The sequence below is a fragment of the Eleutherodactylus coqui genome, chromosome 5 (assembly GCF_035609145.1).
Source record: "Eleutherodactylus coqui strain aEleCoq1 chromosome 5, aEleCoq1.hap1, whole genome shotgun sequence".
Classification (NCBI taxonomy): domain Eukaryota; kingdom Metazoa; phylum Chordata; class Amphibia; order Anura; family Eleutherodactylidae; genus Eleutherodactylus; species Eleutherodactylus coqui.
The window spans coordinates 235,670,778-235,689,225 of NC_089841.1; the positions used below are offsets into that span (position 1 = coordinate 235,670,778).

At 40.3% G+C, this 18,448-nt stretch overlaps 1 protein-coding gene across 1 annotated transcript in view; it reads right to left on the reverse strand.

The window, feature by feature from the left end:
- Positions 1 to 18,448, reverse strand: part of CNTLN (centlein) — a 293,859-nt gene that overhangs the window by 99,571 nt on the left and 175,840 nt on the right. The window contains exons 15-16 of the mRNA XM_066604356.1: positions 9,414 to 9,505; positions 471 to 1,006 (exon numbers count right to left, since the gene is read on the reverse strand). Coding sequence (XP_066460453.1) covers positions 471 to 1,006; positions 9,414 to 9,505 — 628 coding nt within the window. The remainder of the gene's footprint in view (positions 1 to 470; positions 1,007 to 9,413; positions 9,506 to 18,448) is intronic.

The following is an 18,448-nucleotide window of genomic DNA, read 5'->3' on the forward strand; positions in this document are numbered from 1 at the left end:
GCAAGCTGAAATGGGTCATTTAAAATTTATCTAACTAAATTAAGGGGGGAGGCGGCATTTCCTCCAGGATCGACATGTCACAAGATAACTAAATGGACTTACTAGGCTTGCCTGGGAATCCTTAGCTGTCAGTGGTGAATATGCAAAGGGCCAGCAAATTAAATCAACCTGCCAAACTGTCAATTTCAAGCCTCATGACTGCATGAAAATAGCATCACTGGAAGAAATCAAGCATTGCCTTCTTTTGGGCTTCCTGGCACCTATTCAACTGCTCATACAGTTGTGGCTAATTTTGCATGCAAATTTCAGTCAATAAGCTCAGAACAAGACCTCCCAAGATATTTCAAAGGATCTGACAGCGTTTTTTTCTGAATACCAAATCGACAGTAGTTGAAATTCAATCTCCATTTGCCTGTACTTTGCATATGCACAATGTCCCCTCCACAGAGCAGAGTTAATGAGAGCCGTACCTGTCTTCACTCACATCCTCCCAGCCGTCTTTGCTAAAGTTCTCAAACACGCTGCTCATAACCTTGATAGATTGATTAAGAAAAGCCTGGTGACGTCTCAGGGAGATCTTCCTGGCTTCGTCTTGTTTAACCTTGTTTCCCAATTCTTTTCTTCGGCCTTGCCTATTCCCTTCTTTTGGGACAGCCGGCGCTGATGCTATGGCCTTGTCTAGCGTATGCTGTAGGAAATGAACTTGCTTTACCAGTTCCCGGTTTCTACTTCCCAGCTTGTTGCTGCCTGCCAAAAGTTTCTTCAGGGATGCGACTTCCCTGTTCAGGTCATCTTTCCTCTTCTCTAGAGCCTCTTTAGTGCGGTTTACTTGCAAAACTTCCCAATTCATTTCCTGCATCTTTTGCTCTTTTAAATCTACGTCTTTCTGAAGGCAATTGATAGATTTCTTGAAGAAGGTATTTTGCTTTGTTAACTCTTCATTTGCCTCCTTCAATTTCCTAGCCACAAGCTCTAGTTCAATCAGTTGTTTTTCCAAACGGCTTACCTATTACAAATCAGAGGGATTCGATGTTAGGATTTTGATCAACAGCCTGCGTCACGCTAATAATACTACCCTGTTTCCCTAAAATAAGACAAGATTGAAGCATGGCTTTTCTGGATTTTTGAGGATGCTTGAAATATAAGCCCTACTTCAAAAATAAGCTTTAGTTACACTTACACAAAAAAACCTATTTAAATAGTGTCCAGGTAGCTATACATGTAAAAAAGTCAAATCTCAGGGAGCAAAAATTAATATGACACCCTGTCTTATTTTGGGGGAAACCGGGTAGTATTCACAATTGTAGAAGCAAGTTAGTATACCATAGAAGGTCTAATTTTAAATACAAGAAACACAAACCAATAACTGAAGAACATCTGATCTACGCACACAATTGATTAATAACTCAACAACTGGTATGTAAAGTTCAAGAGAAAAGTCGTCTTCTAGAGGGATTGTCTGTCAAGTAAGAGGGACAAGTTTCAAGTTTGTATTTTCTTTATTGGTCTATAGTACAGGAGTCACACAATTTTCTAATATACTTGATCAAAACTTCTGCTCAGACACGTTTCTTATACTGATTGATCACCCTCACTTTTTGACAGTGAGGGGGATCAATGAGTGGAACAGGTTACCACAGGAGGTGGCGAGTTCTCCAATGGAAGTGTTCATTGAGCAGGGGGTCAGACCCGATGACCCTGGAGGTCCCTTCCAACTCTACCATTCTATGATATCCGTACAGCTGACCCCCGTGTGCGCAGCAGAATAATATAGTATATGAATCAATCCTGCGTAACTAATGCCCCATCTATACAAGACGACTGTGGACTAAATGATCTGCGCGAGCGGGTGATGTCACTGCTAGTTGTTAGCGCTCCTGCAGAGTGTTTAAACAGGCTGATCCTCGCTAAGTATCACTCACTTCTTGCTCAGTGCTTCACATTCTATGAATGGGGGGTGTTTAGACGCAGAGAGAAATGAGCGGATCAGCGATGATTTTTATGTTGGTTGTAAGAGAGTGACAATTGAAAAGTAAATGAATAGTAAGCAATGGCTTTGAATTTAGACATAACAAATATTGTGCATTTTCGTTCGTTTATACAAATTTTCACAATAATTGCCCCATGTAAATGGCCCTTAAGAGAGTTAAATATGGCGTATGTCATGTGACCCTCCCTCCCACTGGAATTAAGTTAGTAACAGGGTTATAGGACATATCTTTGCAGGTCAACCAACACTCAGGGTCCATCTATTCCACAAATGCCTGCGAAAACCTAATTATGGGATAAGTATATAGAACTAAGGCCGGCCTCACATGGGCGTATTTGCGCATGCCAATTTTGCACGTGCAATACGAAGGGAGTAGAGCCCTTTAAACAATTAGCTCATTCTCATTTCTGTATTTTACGCACACATTTTGGTCGCGCACAAAAAAAAAAATCACTCTCTGCATATTTGCACACCAAACATCTCCATAGAAGTCAATGGGGGGCCCAAACGTGTGTACAATATGCTGTGTAATTCCACTGGAAAAAGAACATATCTGGAACTAACCATTTCAATTGGTGCGTTTGTTTGCCGCACTAATAAATGAACATGCCCTGTGGGCAGAAAAAGTACTGTAAAATATGCCAATGCATGCACAAAAAAAGCCTCATGGGATGCCTGAGCATCAGCAATGCTTTTTCTTGCAAAAACTTCACTGCTGCTTGCGATTTTCTTGCAATAGACAATAGGAGTCTCTCATTTAAAAACACATCGCAGGAAAATCACAAGTCCGTGCTTTGCGATGCGATAAAAAGAAGGCTTCATAGGGAAACATGGCAAATTTAAAAAAAGCAAAAACACAGAAAGAAGGACATGCTGCGATTTTTTTCACTCAACATCTCATGAGTGAAAACATCGCAAAAGGGAATGAAACCATTGAAAATCATTGGTTTCATAATTTTGCGCTTTCACTCGCTCTCACTTTCAATTCCCAGTCATTGTTACAAGGCTTGTATAAAGAGTCTAACATTGACTTGTAAGAATGCTGCCTTCTAAAAGGTGGTGCCGCAGATGCATTGTTCCATCTCCCTTATTTGCATATTACCCAGAAGAGCATGAATGACCTTATAAGTCTCCTCACTCACTCACGTTCTAGGTGCTCTCCCCAAGGAGAAAAGATAGCATACCTGACCCAAAACACAGGCCTCTCGCTAGCTAAGCCAGAATCCTACTGTGCACTGATGAGGGGCAAACACCCTGAAATGGCTGTCTGTGTATGGATTCTGCCTTGGCTTTTAATTCCCAGTCATTGTTACAAGCCTTGTAAAAAGAGTCTAACATTATGTTGCAGGAATGCTGCCTTCCAATAGGTGGCGCTGCAGAGGTATTGTTCCATCTCCCTTATTTTCATTCACTCTTGCATCGCTCAAAAATCGTGTGATTTTATTACCAGTGTGAAAGAGCCCTAAGCTACACTGTCTTGCACACGCAGTGTATATACTTTCTGCGCTTCTATAAACTATTTACTGGTCAGCTACCTGGACACTACCGATTCTATCAATCTATTAACTTCTGTATTTCTAATAAATGTACCCACCAATTTGCACCAGTTAACATGACTGGCGTACTGTGATAACACAATTTACAGCATTAGAGTATGCAGAGTTGTGTGCGGAAAATTTGCAACATAAGGCTGCATTCACACGAACGTATATTGGCTCGGTTTTCATGCCAATCTGCAGGGGGGGAGGGAGAATGGAAGAGCCAAGAGCAGGAACTGAGCTCCCGCCTCCTCTCTGCACTATTTGCAATGGGGAGAGACGGGGCTAATTCTCGGAACTTGGTCCCGCCCCTCCCACCTCCTTTCATTGCAAATAGTGCAGAGAGGTGGAGACAAGGCTGAGAGGGGGCGGGAGCTCAGTTCCTGCTCCTGGCTCTTCCATCCTCTCCCCCCCCCCCCCCCGCGCAGATGAGGACACAACGTATATCGGCTCGGCGTGAAAACCGAGCCGATATACGTTCGTGTGAATGCAGCCTCATACAGTACCGGCAAAGTAGAAAAGAGCATTAACAATCTCATCTATACGTTTTGGATTTTTTGCTCTTGTGTATTTTTAATGGGGTGCAGATTTAGAGAGCCCACATGTACAGTAACCCTTGCCGATTATGGTGCGGACAACCTGCAGCTGATCTGCCATGTGTACATGTAAGCTTAAGCCTTAAGTGTCAAGGTAACGTTGGCTACATCTGTACATACAGCACAACTAATTACACTTTGAATGAAAGTTGTTTTTTTTTTTATCATTATTTCTCACCTTCAGGTTTTGCTTTTGTGTGACTGTTATTAGAGCAAACGGACAGAAAAGCTAATTAAATCAGCCACTCCTTTATGAAAATCTGAGTCCTACATAGAAGACACCTTCCAGTCTTTTTCTGTCTAGGATTTATTAGTTCTATTGATCAAGAATAAAAAATTACAATATTTAAAAGGAAGCGTAGCAGTCCTGAAAGAGAACCTGGAACATTAGATCCCTTGGAATTGTGGCAACGCATCCTTCAAAAACTGGAGGAATCGTTAACCCACAATGCTGTCCCCTTAAGCTATTGGTATTTTAAATTCGCTTCAATGTTTTCTTTTTTTTTTTTTTCTATCTGCATAATGTTATACACTACAAGTCAGTCAAGATGATTAAAAGGAAATAGAACATGCCTTCTGGGCTTAGACCCTTTCGTAGCGGTGTAGCACTTTGCATCTGCAGAGATGAAAATTTATACCTGGCAAATAAAATTAGAGATGGGATATAAAGACGATAACTTACAGCAAACCGGGTGACATTCCAAACTGCGGCACTGAAATGATTCCAATTACTCAGTGCACCTTCGCCTAAATGAATGTGAGCACTTCCTGTTTGCCGGGTTATTATTTTAACATGATGTTTGTCATGCCATAATAACAAGATGACAGCATTCATTACCTGACCATATGGCATTTGTTAGGAGTACAAGCAATGAAATCATTTGCTCTAAATTACTGTATTCCTTCCACCAGATAGCTCATACATAAATGAAGACGCTGCATGGATCTTTAGGTATGTAATTACTGTCTGTGTACACTTTTATTGTATGCTTATGTACACTTCTCAGGAGAGCACAAAAACTCCGCTGACTGCCCACTTTTCTGCTGCACATTTACTATAATTAGTGGAAGATCTGCTCACTAGGGTTCACTGCAGATACATCACAGGTCTTACTTGATTTTATGTGGGTTTTTTTTTACCATTTGTATAGCATGTTTTAGCCAAAAATAAATAGCGATATTTAAAAGGCTGTCCAGTAACTACAATCTCTTGTTTGAACAACATTACAGATTTAAAGGGCCACTCCCTTTTTTTTCATTAAGTAGCTGTCCAATTTTGGCGTGTAAATGGGCCATTATGCTCATTTATTAGTAACTCCTGGCCTCTTTCTCTTAAGGTGGTCATGTGATCTCAATTCTGACCAGCTCAAATTTGCTTGGGGTTACGTGTTCAGTATTTAGTCAGTTTCTCAGTCTGTGTGATGATTCTATCACAGAAACTGCTTAGAGAGGGGGGAACAAATACACTCCTGTCACAGTTACTGCTTATGGTTAGGGGCTCCTGTCACACAGTTATAATAGGAGAGATCACAGCTCACCCCCCTGACTATGTATTTATGGCGCTTAGCCTATTTAGGTGAATACAGAATGCAATGTCAGTGTTTTTTCTGCAGCAGAAATTGTACAGTCTCTAGCTGCTCATGTAATGCTGTACTGATGTATCATGAGATTGATGTGAAAGTAAAACTCTCAATATCAAGATGTTGCCTGGTAAGCACCAGACAGGAGGCTGCACTGCATGGCAGTGACTCCTATATGCATAGGAGACCTCCAGAGTGTGACAGGCAAGCAAGTGAGGGGGCTGGGATAGGAAAAAAAAGTGGTTTAGCTGGAGTGGCCCTCTAAATGAACGAATATTAATATACTGGTGATATTTGGAGCAAGTTACAGTTGTAGCAACATTTTGGACATGGCACAGCGATTTATATGCAGTCAATCAATAGGTACGTGAGTTCAACGCACTTCTGATGGTAAAAGGCTGATCATGGGTCAGGGAAACTACTGTTTGTCCTGTTGGAAATACCAAGTTGGTGTGAGGAGACCTCTGGGAAATAAGACATGTAAATGGCTGCAGCCTATTTTTTTTAGAATTGCATGCACACCCATATTTCTGAAAATTTGCCACAAAATATACCTCCACTTTATAATTCCTGCCACATGTGAGATCTCTATGATGCATGCATGCCTTGGCACCTGTAATGCCCAGCGTGCTAATGTCAGCTTGGGCAGGAGATTGGACCATTAAGGGTATGTTCACAAGGTATGTAAAGCTATGCAGATTTCCCATACTGGAACTGAATGATAAAGATCCGCAGCTTTTGTGTTACATATACATGATATTTACCAAAATCGTATCCAAATGATGCAGATAAATCCACACAGCATCCACAGCAGAATTAACATGCGGTGCAGTTTTTAAATTGTTTGAAATGTAAAATGTGAAATTTTGTGCAGATTTGCTGTGGACAATCCATACCACATCCGCTTTGTGTCCCCATTCCCTAATGCTTTTAAGGATCCTTTGATTTGAAAAACAATGAAAATGCTCAGTGGGGAGACGTTCGATGGGTAAAGCCCGCTGACTAGATATTATCTGTTAGATATTTGGAGCTTCATTCAGTAGCACCAATGAAGGTGATAAAACAAAACTAAGGAAACATCTACCCTGTTTCCCTGAAAATAAGACATAGCATGATTTTCCAGAATTTTTGAGGATGCAAAATGATTTTTCAGGCTTTTTGAGGATGCTTGAGATATAAGCCCTACTCCAAAATTAAGCCATGGTAACAGTTAATTAAAAAAGTCAATTTAAATAGTGTCCAGGCAGCTATATATGTAAAAAAGTGAAACCTTTTTGAACAAAAATCAATATAAGACACTGTCTTATTTTCAGGGAAACACGGTACATTTCCATGTACATTCCTTGCACCTCAACAATAGTTGACTCATTTATGAATTCCTAGGGATAAAAGGGATGTTTAACACAATCACCTCATACATGCTACACAGAATTTTATTTGCATATTAGATCAAACTAGTAACATGGTGCAATATGGTATCAACAGTACTTTTATTGCTGATTGTATAGAAAATTCATACTGGACAATAATAGTTATTGAACATCCACAATCATTAACATTATAATTGCACCTAAGCAGTCCTTAAACCCATGGTGCTGGAAACAGAATGAGTGCCTCATGCGCAGGACCAGGAAATAGTTTTGTAAAAGTAGAGGGTAAGTATTGCACTCAATTATTGAACTTTTATGCCTTATATTTGTAATATATACCTATAAGCCCACAGCCAGAATTTGTGAAATAGTATTTTTAACCATGCTAACGATGTTTTCTAATGCTTGGCGGTATTACTACGGCATGTGTCCACACTGCCATTTAGCATGTGTCCACGTAAGGTTTTTTATAAAGAACTTCTTTTTGTTTTCTTGTTGTTTGACATTGTTTCTTGACGGATTCTTCATCAAAAACCTTACGTGGACACATGCTAAATGGCAGTGTGGACACATGCTGTAGTAATACCGCCAACCATTGGAAAACATCATTAGCATGGTTAAAAATACTATTTCACAAATTATGGACACATGCTGTAGTAACACCATGCTTGGCTTTTAATAATGAATTGTAAGAGTTCTTGCATGTGTTTCAGTAATTCCGACTAAGTCTATTCCTCTAGTGTAATAACATTTGTTTAAAAAAAAATGTCCCCTTCTGGTCTTGTTGTATCATACACTTCCTGACGAAGGAACTTGTCTGAGTGTGAAACGCGTAGTTTGTGTACCTGAGATAAAGAGGATGACTTAAACCCACTGTATGAGGAACACTTCATTCAGCATGTGTCGATTGCAGCAGTGGTCACCTTCTACATCCATTTCTGGAGCGTGGTGCTATAGCACTTACTTGTAAACAGCATTCCAAGCACACCCTTATTAACCTTTACGTAACTTTGCAGAATAAGCTGCTGTGTGTAAATAAGGATTAACAAGCTTTATGTCCATTATATGACTTGCATCATGCATTTTCCCCCATTTCCCCCTCTGCAACCTGCGTTTGTGATTCTCATTTCTTTTTGGACTACTGGGAGAAGATGCTGTTATGCTATCTTCTATAGACTCTGCACAGAAAACTGCAAATTGCGCTCTCTGTCTCTCTGTACACACATAGAGACATAATATCATCATGTAGGACACTGTACAGCAGGGGAGATGTGAATAAATAGAAGCAAATAATTTACTATAAGCTCCAGTGGAAAGTCTGTGTATGAGTGTTTCTCACTCATCCTCCTCTCTGCTCTCATAGACTTCAACAAACACAACAACTTATTCTCCCTCTACTTCCTGTTCTGCCATCATGCCATCTGCAGTCAATAGCAATCGAAGAAGAAGAGAAACCCCCTAGCACTTTAATTGACTGCTTTTTTAGCCTAAAACAAAAGTAAATAGCAGTTTTGCTCGTTATCATATTGACTATTAAATAAACACAAGTTTTTTGAAAAGTTAGCCACCAATCAAATTATCCGTTTGTCATTCTGGCAGAAAAACATGTTTTAAATTGTTGTGCATTATATTAATTGTATACCAGGAGTCGTCGGGGCAGTGAAGACCATATCATACCCATTCCTCCATAAGTAACACCCGCAGGCATTTGAGGTCAGCGCTAAATGCTCTGTTCTTTCCAGTTTACTAGCTAGTACACATCAGTTCACTGCGCATGCCTGGGGTGGCATATTAGCTCTTTACACCCCACCTCCACACCATTCGCAATCTGATTGGTTGCTTGGATTTACTCATTCACGGTGATGGGTTATTTGGTTTGGCTGATTCATCGTGATCGGTTAGTTGGTTTGGCTGATTCTTGGTGATTGGTTGTTTAGGTTGGCTCGAGTAGAGGTGGTGTTGAATAGGGATATATGCCCTGGGGTGTAATAGTGAAGGGAGTGCAACTGAAATGTGTGGAATTTCAGAGCAGCTAGTGCCGATGTCAAAAGCCTGGGGAAAAGCCAATGACAAAAGAATGGGTGTTGTAAGAGCGGTGCAATGCGGTAACTGCAGTACAACTCCATGTGTGTTGTTTGCATACAGAGCCCACGAAAAGTTATTTTTTTGCCATGATGACGAATTCATTGATTTTCAATAAGGGCAATAAGGGCATGTTGGAAACACTATTTACAACATTCCAAATGTGCTTTTAATAAACATCAGTCACTATACCGCCCATGCTACAAATTGGTTGACTGGTTCCCTTTATTACCATATTGAAATAATGTAGGAAGTACCTTTTTCAAAGTATTCTGTGCATTGTCTTCTACAGATTTCCTTGGAGTACTGTTCTGGATATCTTCCTCTTTTCCGAGTCTGAACAGCAGTTCTGTAAGAAAAAAAAAAACACTAAACATATCAAAAAAACGACCCCTCCCAAGGACCCAGCAATGACAGATTTGTCATGTCGTGGACAAACACAGCGCACTCTACTTTACCTATTCTGAATAAATTGATCTATTTTCTTGTCAAGTTTTTGGACAGTCTTTAAGCACTGACCTTTTTTTAAAGTCTAGTGCCATACAATTACAAAGCCTTTGGAACATCACAGTGATTTCCTCTTTTTGTTATACAGTACGAACTTTACAAAGGTACAATGCGTTTGCAGGTTAAAGATACTGTACTTTTATTCCTGTTTTCATTCCTTTATAGACTGTACCGTCTTTTTGCCTTGAAAGCAAAATTCATTGCCTTTTTATCTATAGTCTTGGCCAGTTTTATTCTATAGGTCTTGTTCCCCTGCTAGGAGGATCAGAGTGATTGTTGAACAAAGCAAATAGTAACAGAATTAGGATGGAGTGAAACTTTAAACTTATTTTTTTTTCTTCTCATGTTCAGTTAAAATATTTCGCACTTTGCAGGATAAATCATGGCTTTGTGGGAAAGCACATCGATTAAGAAATGTGTAAGACCAAAGTATAGGCAGATCTCGGTCGTCAGACAGGTCATATTTGTGGTCGCAAAGTGAATGAATCTCGATAGTGTTAATACTATCAACCATGAATTTTCAGCTGTCTGATACAAATCGGAGCCGCTGAAACTTCACATTCCACAATCCCATTCAACAAACACAGAATAGCAACAAATACTTGGAATTAGGGACGAGTATAACAGACGGGACAGCATGAGATAAGATGTTGGGTTTAGATTTACCCATCCATAATTACTTGCAGACCAGTAAAAGCTTTTAGAAGAATTGGTAATCTGCTTTTAACGAAGCGTGCACATATTTAAGTTTGGAATAGCCACGTAAAAATATGGGGTGTACGTGCGTAATTTTACTTTCTTTTAAGCTGCATTCTTTTTTACTTGCGTAATATACGTAATACATATACGCAAGTGTGAGTGGAACTGTGAAAATCGATCTAGTTTCATTGACGCCATTCACTAGATATTATGTACGCAAATGAAATATGTTCCTGTGTGCCCAGCCTTAGCCTGTATGACAGCCTTGTATATTATCAGCAGGCAGTGGATCAACTTTCCAGTTTTTGGGTTGGGATAGGTTTCCATTCTTGGTGATGACTAGTCACTTGCCGTTTAAAGAATAGCGCGTTTCCAGACTTTTGGAGGATGTGGTACAGTATATGCCTGCCAAGTAAGTGAATGCATAAAAACAATCATGTGGCTGTAAGGCTGGGTTCACATGGGACGGATCGATTGCGGAATTTCCGTGCAGATTGTCCACATAGAAATTCCGCACGCGTCTCTTAATCCTGGGATTAGAAAGCAAAATGGACGAGATTTTGCAAAAATCTCGTCCGCGCTCTGTGGCCAAAACGTGCGGAAACGGCCATGCGGCGTGGAAATTAAGACGCATGTCGATTTTTTTTTCTGTAGCGGCCTCTCTCCTCTCTATGATGGGAGATGGCTGCAGCGGAAATGCAGGTGGCAAAGCGGCTCCAAAACCCGCAGCTTCGGTTGTCTAGCAGAATTCTCGTGGATTTTTGGTGCGGCCGATCCTCAAGAATTCCACTGGAAATCCGTCCCGTGTGACCCCAGTCTAAATGGTCGCAACTGACCGCCGGGATATATAGAGGGAAAAAAACTATTTTTCCCAATGCTCCTGCTATCTCCATCATTTTCCGGTGTACAATGTAGGACTCAGCGGTACAGTGAAGAGCGTCACACAGCGGGGCAGATTCACTTTGTACTCCTGCTTGCAGGCAGCTCAAACTACATTAAAAAAATTAATGTGGAATAGAAAAAATACTATGATGCAAATTTAAAACTAAATATTTATCATGTACCCAAAATGCCTACTGTAAGATATTCTAAAACCAAAGGCGTTAAAAACCGGTATTGTAAAATAAACAAGAAGTCTGTGGATAAGGGTTGTTTTCATGTAAAGGCTGTGGACACATTTACGGTATGTTCACACGGGGTCTAAACACGGCAGAAAATTCTGCAACAAATCTCGCAGTATTCCCACATTATAAAAACCGTGTTTAAATATGCATTGTAGGTGCGGATTTTGACCAGGAACCAGTTGCCTGTCCGCAACTGATTTTCACATCTATAGCGCTCTCCCTCACTTCTGAATATATCGCACTGCCAGAGCACCACAGCATCGGCCAACCAGCAGCCTCTAATGAGCCCAAGCCGTTAGCGTCAGGTGATTCCACTTCCGCATCACCTGACGAACGGCTCAGCGCCCATTACAGACTGCCGGGAAGCCCGTGCCGGGGTGCGATGACAGCGCGATGTATTCGGAGCTCAGGGAGAGCGTTGTAGATGCTAAAAGTTACCATTATTTTTATTCTGATTTCCCCCATTTAAAGTTCAGCTCTTCTAGAGGATTTTCCTGTCATTTTCTTTGTTGCATTTTTCAGCAAAAGCCGTAAAGAGCTTACAGCACATCAAAAGGGGTCTGACTATTAGTCAGGAGAAGGGGACCAAAATATCTCCAAGATACTACATGTACCATGGGACACAGTGAAGACGGTCATCAAGAAGGGGATTAATTTTGGCACAACAGTGACATTACCAACAACTGGATGACCCTCAAAAATTGTTCAAAAAAACTGAAAAAACTTGGTCCGTGTGGCTTCCAAGAGACCAACAGCAACATTAAAGGAGCTGCAGGAGTTTCTGGCAAATACTGGTTATGTAATCATGTGACAACCATCTCCCGTGTCTTCATATGCCCGGGCTGTGGGGGAGGGGGGCAAGACAGAAGCCTTTTCTAACAAAGAAAAATATCCAAGCCCGGTTATATTTTGCCAAAACCTCCATCAGGTCTGCCAAAAGTCTGTGGGAAAACCTGTTATGTCTGATGAGACCGAGGTTGGACTTTTTTTTACCATAATTCCGAAAGGTATGTTTGGCACAAAGCCAACACTGCGCATCACCAGAAGACCACCAACCCGCAGTGAACATGGTGTAGGCTGTATAATGCTTTGGGGCTGTTTTTCTGCTGCTGGAACTGCGGCTTTAGTCAAGGTGGAGGCAATTCTGAACAGTTCCAAATATCAGTCCATTTTGGCACGAAACCTTCAGGCCTCTGCTAAAAAGCTGAGATTTCATTTTTCAGCACGACAACGACCCAAAGCAGACCTCCAAATCTATAAAGAGTAATCAGGATAATTCCCCCATTTTAATAAGCTTTCTGTTCTAAGAGTTGCACCTACTGCCCATTATTTCCAGTTCCCTGTGATACATGAATATAGGTTTATGAGATGGTATCAGTCTGTGTTCTGAATAAGAGAAAAGTTCACTATAAATCAATTAAAAATTTTGAAAACAACTGATTCTATACTCTAGAACTTTTTATTTTTCCTCTTCTAACAGATATCTTCCTCAATAATGTAAAAGGCACCAGCTTTCAAGTACATGATCCCGGTGTTTATTGATTTACTATTAACACTTCACAACAAATATAAGGGGGTATCCTGTTATCGGACAACATTTTTGCAAAAGCTCCGACTGATTTAACCCCTCAGTGATGGGCCCATTTTATTCCTTAATGACCAACCAATTCTTCAGTTTTTTCCGCTGTTGCATTACTAGAACCATAACGTTTTAATCTTTCAGTTGAGACAGTCCTATGAGGGCTTGTTTTTTTTCAGGACAAGTAGTATTTTTTAATAACATCATTTTCGGGCAGATATAATGTATTGTATAGTACTTAACCCCTTAGTGACGGAGCTTCTTTGCTTTTTTTCCCCATTTCGTTTTTTCCTCACTTTTAAAAAATCTTAACTCCTTTATCCTTTGATGTCGCTGTATTAGGGCTTGTTTTTTGCGGGACGAGATGTAATTTTCAATGGTACTATTTACTGTATTTTATAATTTACTGAAAAAAATTATAAGTGGAGAGAAATGGGAAAAAAACGACATTCCGCCATCTTTCGATGTGTTCTGTTTCCACGGTGCACAAACTGCAACAAAAAGGACCTGATAACTTTATTCTGTGGGTCGGTACGATTACTACAATACCAAAATTGTATAGTTTGTTTTTGCTGTACTACTTGTATTTATTTTTTAAGATATTTAATTTTTTAAAATTATTTTCTGTCTCCATTTTCTACGCAGGATAACTTTTTTATTTTTCTGTCAACATAGTTGTATGAGGGCTCATTTTGTGTGGTACGTCCGGTCGTTTCAGATGGTACCATTTTTGAATACAAACAATTTTTTGATCGCTTTTTATTACATTTTTTCTTGGAGCTAGGGTGACCAAAAAAAGCGCATTTCTGGCGCTCTTTTTTTTTCAGACGTAGTTCACCATGCGCGGTAAATAATGCATTACTGTGATAGATCAGACTTTTACGAACGCTGCGATACCAAACACGTATTTTTGTTTAATTATTTAGATTTTTTTATTGCAAATATGGCAAAAGGGGGGGGGGGTTTGAACTTTTAATACTTTTTTTTAATATAATTAATAAAACTTTGTTTTTATTTTTACACTTTCTTTTAGTCCCCAGGGGGGACCACAACCAGCGATGCTTTGATCACTCCTGCAGTAAGATGTAATGCAATAGCATTACATCATACTGCATTCTGACAGGCAGCCTACCAAGCTACCTCACAGGATCGGCTTGATGGGCAGTCTGCCAAGACAGCCATGGGGCCTTTCAGAAGACCCCCAGCTGCCATGACACCTGCATGGCTCCCCCGATCTCACCGCGGTTGGGCTGTACGGGACGTTCAGGGGATTTAAATGCCGCTGTCAAAACTGACAGCGGCATTTAAAGCGTTAATAGCCGCGATTGGGCGTGCGGCCGATTGCAGCTATTGCCCGCGGGTTTCAGCTGTAATAAACAGTTGACGCCAGCTCTGTATGGAGGGAGACAGCGACTATTTGGCCGTCACTAAGGGGTTAAAAACCGCGGGAGATTGAGCGGAAAAAAAAACATTTTGCCATATTTTTTTGTACTGCATGCATAATAAATAATGTGATAACATTCTCTGAGTAAGCATGATTTCGTCAATTCAAAGTTTATGCGTTTTTTTATGTTTTGATATTTTTGCACACTAAACACATTTTTTTGTTCTTGGGTGATCACAAAAGCCATACTTATTTCATTTTTACATCAATTGAGTTCTATAAGGTCTTGTTTTTGGCAGGATGAGCTTTAGTCTTCATTTATCCAATTTTTGGGAACATATAATATTAAATGACTTTTTATTCCATTTTTTTCTAGAGGCAGGATTAACAAAATCCGCACTCATGTCAGGTTTTTTTTTTTATGGTGTTCACCACGCCGCATAAATGATAAATGAAATTAATTTTGCGGGTCAGTATGATTACATCAATACCAAATTTATATAGTTTTGAATACCTTGCTTCTTTTTCATACATTTGCTTTTTTTTTTAAGATGTATTTGTATTGGCACATTCAAAGTCCCACAACTTTGTTTTTTTACATCAACTGTGCAGTTTGAGGTTCTTTATTTTTGTGGGACAAATTTTTTGTGGGGCATGGATTATAAAATGAGCTATTTTTGCCAGGTTTTTTAACTTTTTTTTTTATGGCTTGCACCGGGCAGGTTAAATAATGTACTAACTTTTTTTTGTGGGTCATTACCAGATTTCTTTTAATTACACAGATCTGCGACTAAAAAGCTGTTTGAATATTTTCAACTACTTTCCATGTATTTTGCTGTGCTGAAAACGGGAAAAAAAATTGATAAAAATCCTAGAGGTCTCGTGCATGCTGCTCGGGGCAACCAAATACCCTTGTTTTCTGTGTCTATGGGACAGTCCAGACCGACAAAATCACTGGACCAAGAAGAGTTGGCTGCCGAGGGTGCTCACAGTCGGTCAAAAAGAGTCCTCTGAGAAATGTTGGTACTTTTGGTCTTCCAACACCTCTCCACATAAAATTGGGATTGATGAAGCAATTCGTGAAATCACTTTCAAGAGACGCAGAATGTTTCAAATATTTGGTCACCAAGTTTCCAGGCAAAATTGAAGGAAGTTGTGTTCGTCGGACCAGACATTAGAAGGCTTATAGTTGATCAAGAGTTTGTCAATACCATGACGGATTCTCAAAATGATGGGGCTGATTGCATTTAAAGAAATCGTAGAGAAATTTTTAGGCAATAAGAAAGATCCTGACTCTAAAAATATCATTGAACGAATGCTGAAAGTATTTCAAGCTTTAGGTTGCCTGACGAGTTTGAAAGTGCATTTCCTCCAATCCTACCTTGACTATTTCCCTGAAAATTTGGGAGCTGTGAGTGAAGAACAATGTGAACGATTCCACCAGGACATTAAAGAGATGGAAAGAAGATACCAGGGAAAATGGAGCATCACAATGATGGCAGACTACTGCTGGATGCTTCAGAGAGACATTCCAGATGCTACTCACAAGCGTAAATGTACTAAGAGGAGCCTCACAGAGAAGCAGAAATGATTATAGTGTGTCTTAGTGAGCTCATTTCAGTTCAAAAATGATTTTCATGTAAAATTTATAATTAAAAATTAATTTTATTAGACTATTTTCATTTATTTTGATGTATTGCTTTATTTAACATAGATAACTGAATTGTCAGAAAACGTGGTGTCCTATGACAAAACGGAAGTCATTTTCAGATTCAGCGTACCGAAAAATATAAAGGTTACGTAAAATAACCAAAAGAGCTCTAAAAAAAAATTTCTTGCAGACCTGCAAATTTGATCAGTTTCCCATCAATTCCATCCTCCAGATTATTTATAAAAATGTTGAACAACACTGGGCCTAGGACAGAGCCTTGTGGTACCCCACTTGATACATTCTTCCAATGGGATATGCAGCCACTTATGACCACCCTTTGAGTACATGATAGTCTCAATAAATGCTATCTGGTCCAACAGCACACAAAAAAACAATCCAATATATGGATGAGGTGATTGAATGCACAGCCACTTCAAGGAACCATGAAACCTCAGTTCCAACAAGGTCCAGTATAGAATGAAGGAAGTATCAGCATCAGTGGTGTAGTTTAAAATAAGAAAATCTTTATTGCTCCATGCTTAAAAATAAAACGGGCAATGTTTCGACCAATGCGGTCTTTTTCAAGCCTGAGAGGCCATCAACATTCTGGCCTTAAATACAATATCCCATCACACAATACCCCAATCAGAGGCATGAACAAACAGCGACCCCCAAATTAGACAATAAATTACCTGCAGCTGCACCATATATAGTCAGCAATGTAGATCCATAGCTCAAGTGGCCAACTCTATGTCCTCAAGTGGTTAACAGCGTCTATGTGTGTCTACTGAGCATGTGCTAGTTGCGCGACATATCGCAAGACTACCGACAGTGTGATGCGTCTATCACCATATCGCGAATGCGCAGGATCTCAAAGCATCGCAAGATCACTCGCAGACCCGGCTGACATCCTGGAGGGCAACCAACCACAATGTGGCACATCACACGTGATAAAGTGCATGCGCAGCCATTCACAATGTAGTGAATGATGTCACATCTAGTATAACGCATGCGCAGCAGCTTCAGCCTACGTCGGACAATTTAGACCTCCAAAAGGGATAACAAACAGTAGAGAGGGATCGCAATGTGTTCAGCAGCATCTTAAAACTAGAATTAGGTGCATTCATCATTAAAGAACATTTTAAAAGATATAAAGCCCAAAACTTTACAAGTATCGAGAAAAGATCTAGTGCAGGACAGTAGAATAAACAGAGAATCACTATGTGCCAAAAATATCAGCTTCCTTCAGCCCTGGTCAGGGGTTCCTTAGAATCCAGAACAAGACCTGTCACTTTCAGAAGACGATTGGCAAACAGGTTGCTACATAATACCTTTTCATTCTTTTCTGCTGCATTATTGTGTCGTGTGTACTGACTCATGAACTACTACAATAATATTAAAGGGGTTTTGCCAAGTTATTTCTTTGAAAGCCAGTAGATTTGGTCTTCCCATAAAACTGGCACATGGGCTTCTAATGAACAAGGCCCAAAGCAGGCTTATAGGACGTCCCTGCCGACCTCCCATTAAGGCTGGGTTCACATAGGGCGGATTTGCCACGGAAATTCTGTGCGGAACTTCGCTGTGGCAAATCCGCCTGCGGTTGCTAATCCCGGGATCAGCCAGCCATGTGGACGAGATTTGTCAAAAATCTCATCCACACGGAATGGCCAATCCTTCGCTGCAAAGCCGACAGAAGCTGGTGCTGTGGCGTGAATTCCCTGGCTGCAGCATGTCTATTTTTTTTCCCGTTGCGGCCGGGCTGTTCTCTATGGGAGCGCCAGCCGCAACGGAAAAGCATGCGGCTAAGCCACTCCAGCGCAGCGCTTCCCCGGCAGAAATTTCTTCGTTTTTTGCTGCAGCAAAACCGCATGATTTCCGTCGGGATTACGCCCTGTGAGAACCCAGCCTAACTGCAGCGGTCACATGGGTAAACAACCCACATCCCCACTGCTGCCGACGTTAACAGAGGACCAGATCTGCAACATGTGTGTTTTTTATTTTACACACACCCTGCCCCCCCCCCCCCCACTCCCCCACTGGCAGCAATGTTAAAAAGGTCAGAAATTCCCTTAAAATACCACTCAGGTAATCACAGATCTCTATAATGGAGGATGTATATACATGAGTGGCAAATCTAGAAGAACTAGTGAATGTGTAGTGATGTAGAAACAACAATACTGAGGGAAAGTATTTGTTAATGCTACAATACATTATAACTGGCATCCATCCTATTCCACTAATGGATGTGAAATTACTGGTACAACATCTATGATTTCCTGATATATTAATTTACACCTATTTTATCATAACATAGAGCACACTTAAGGAAAAAAAAGTTAAAAAAGATA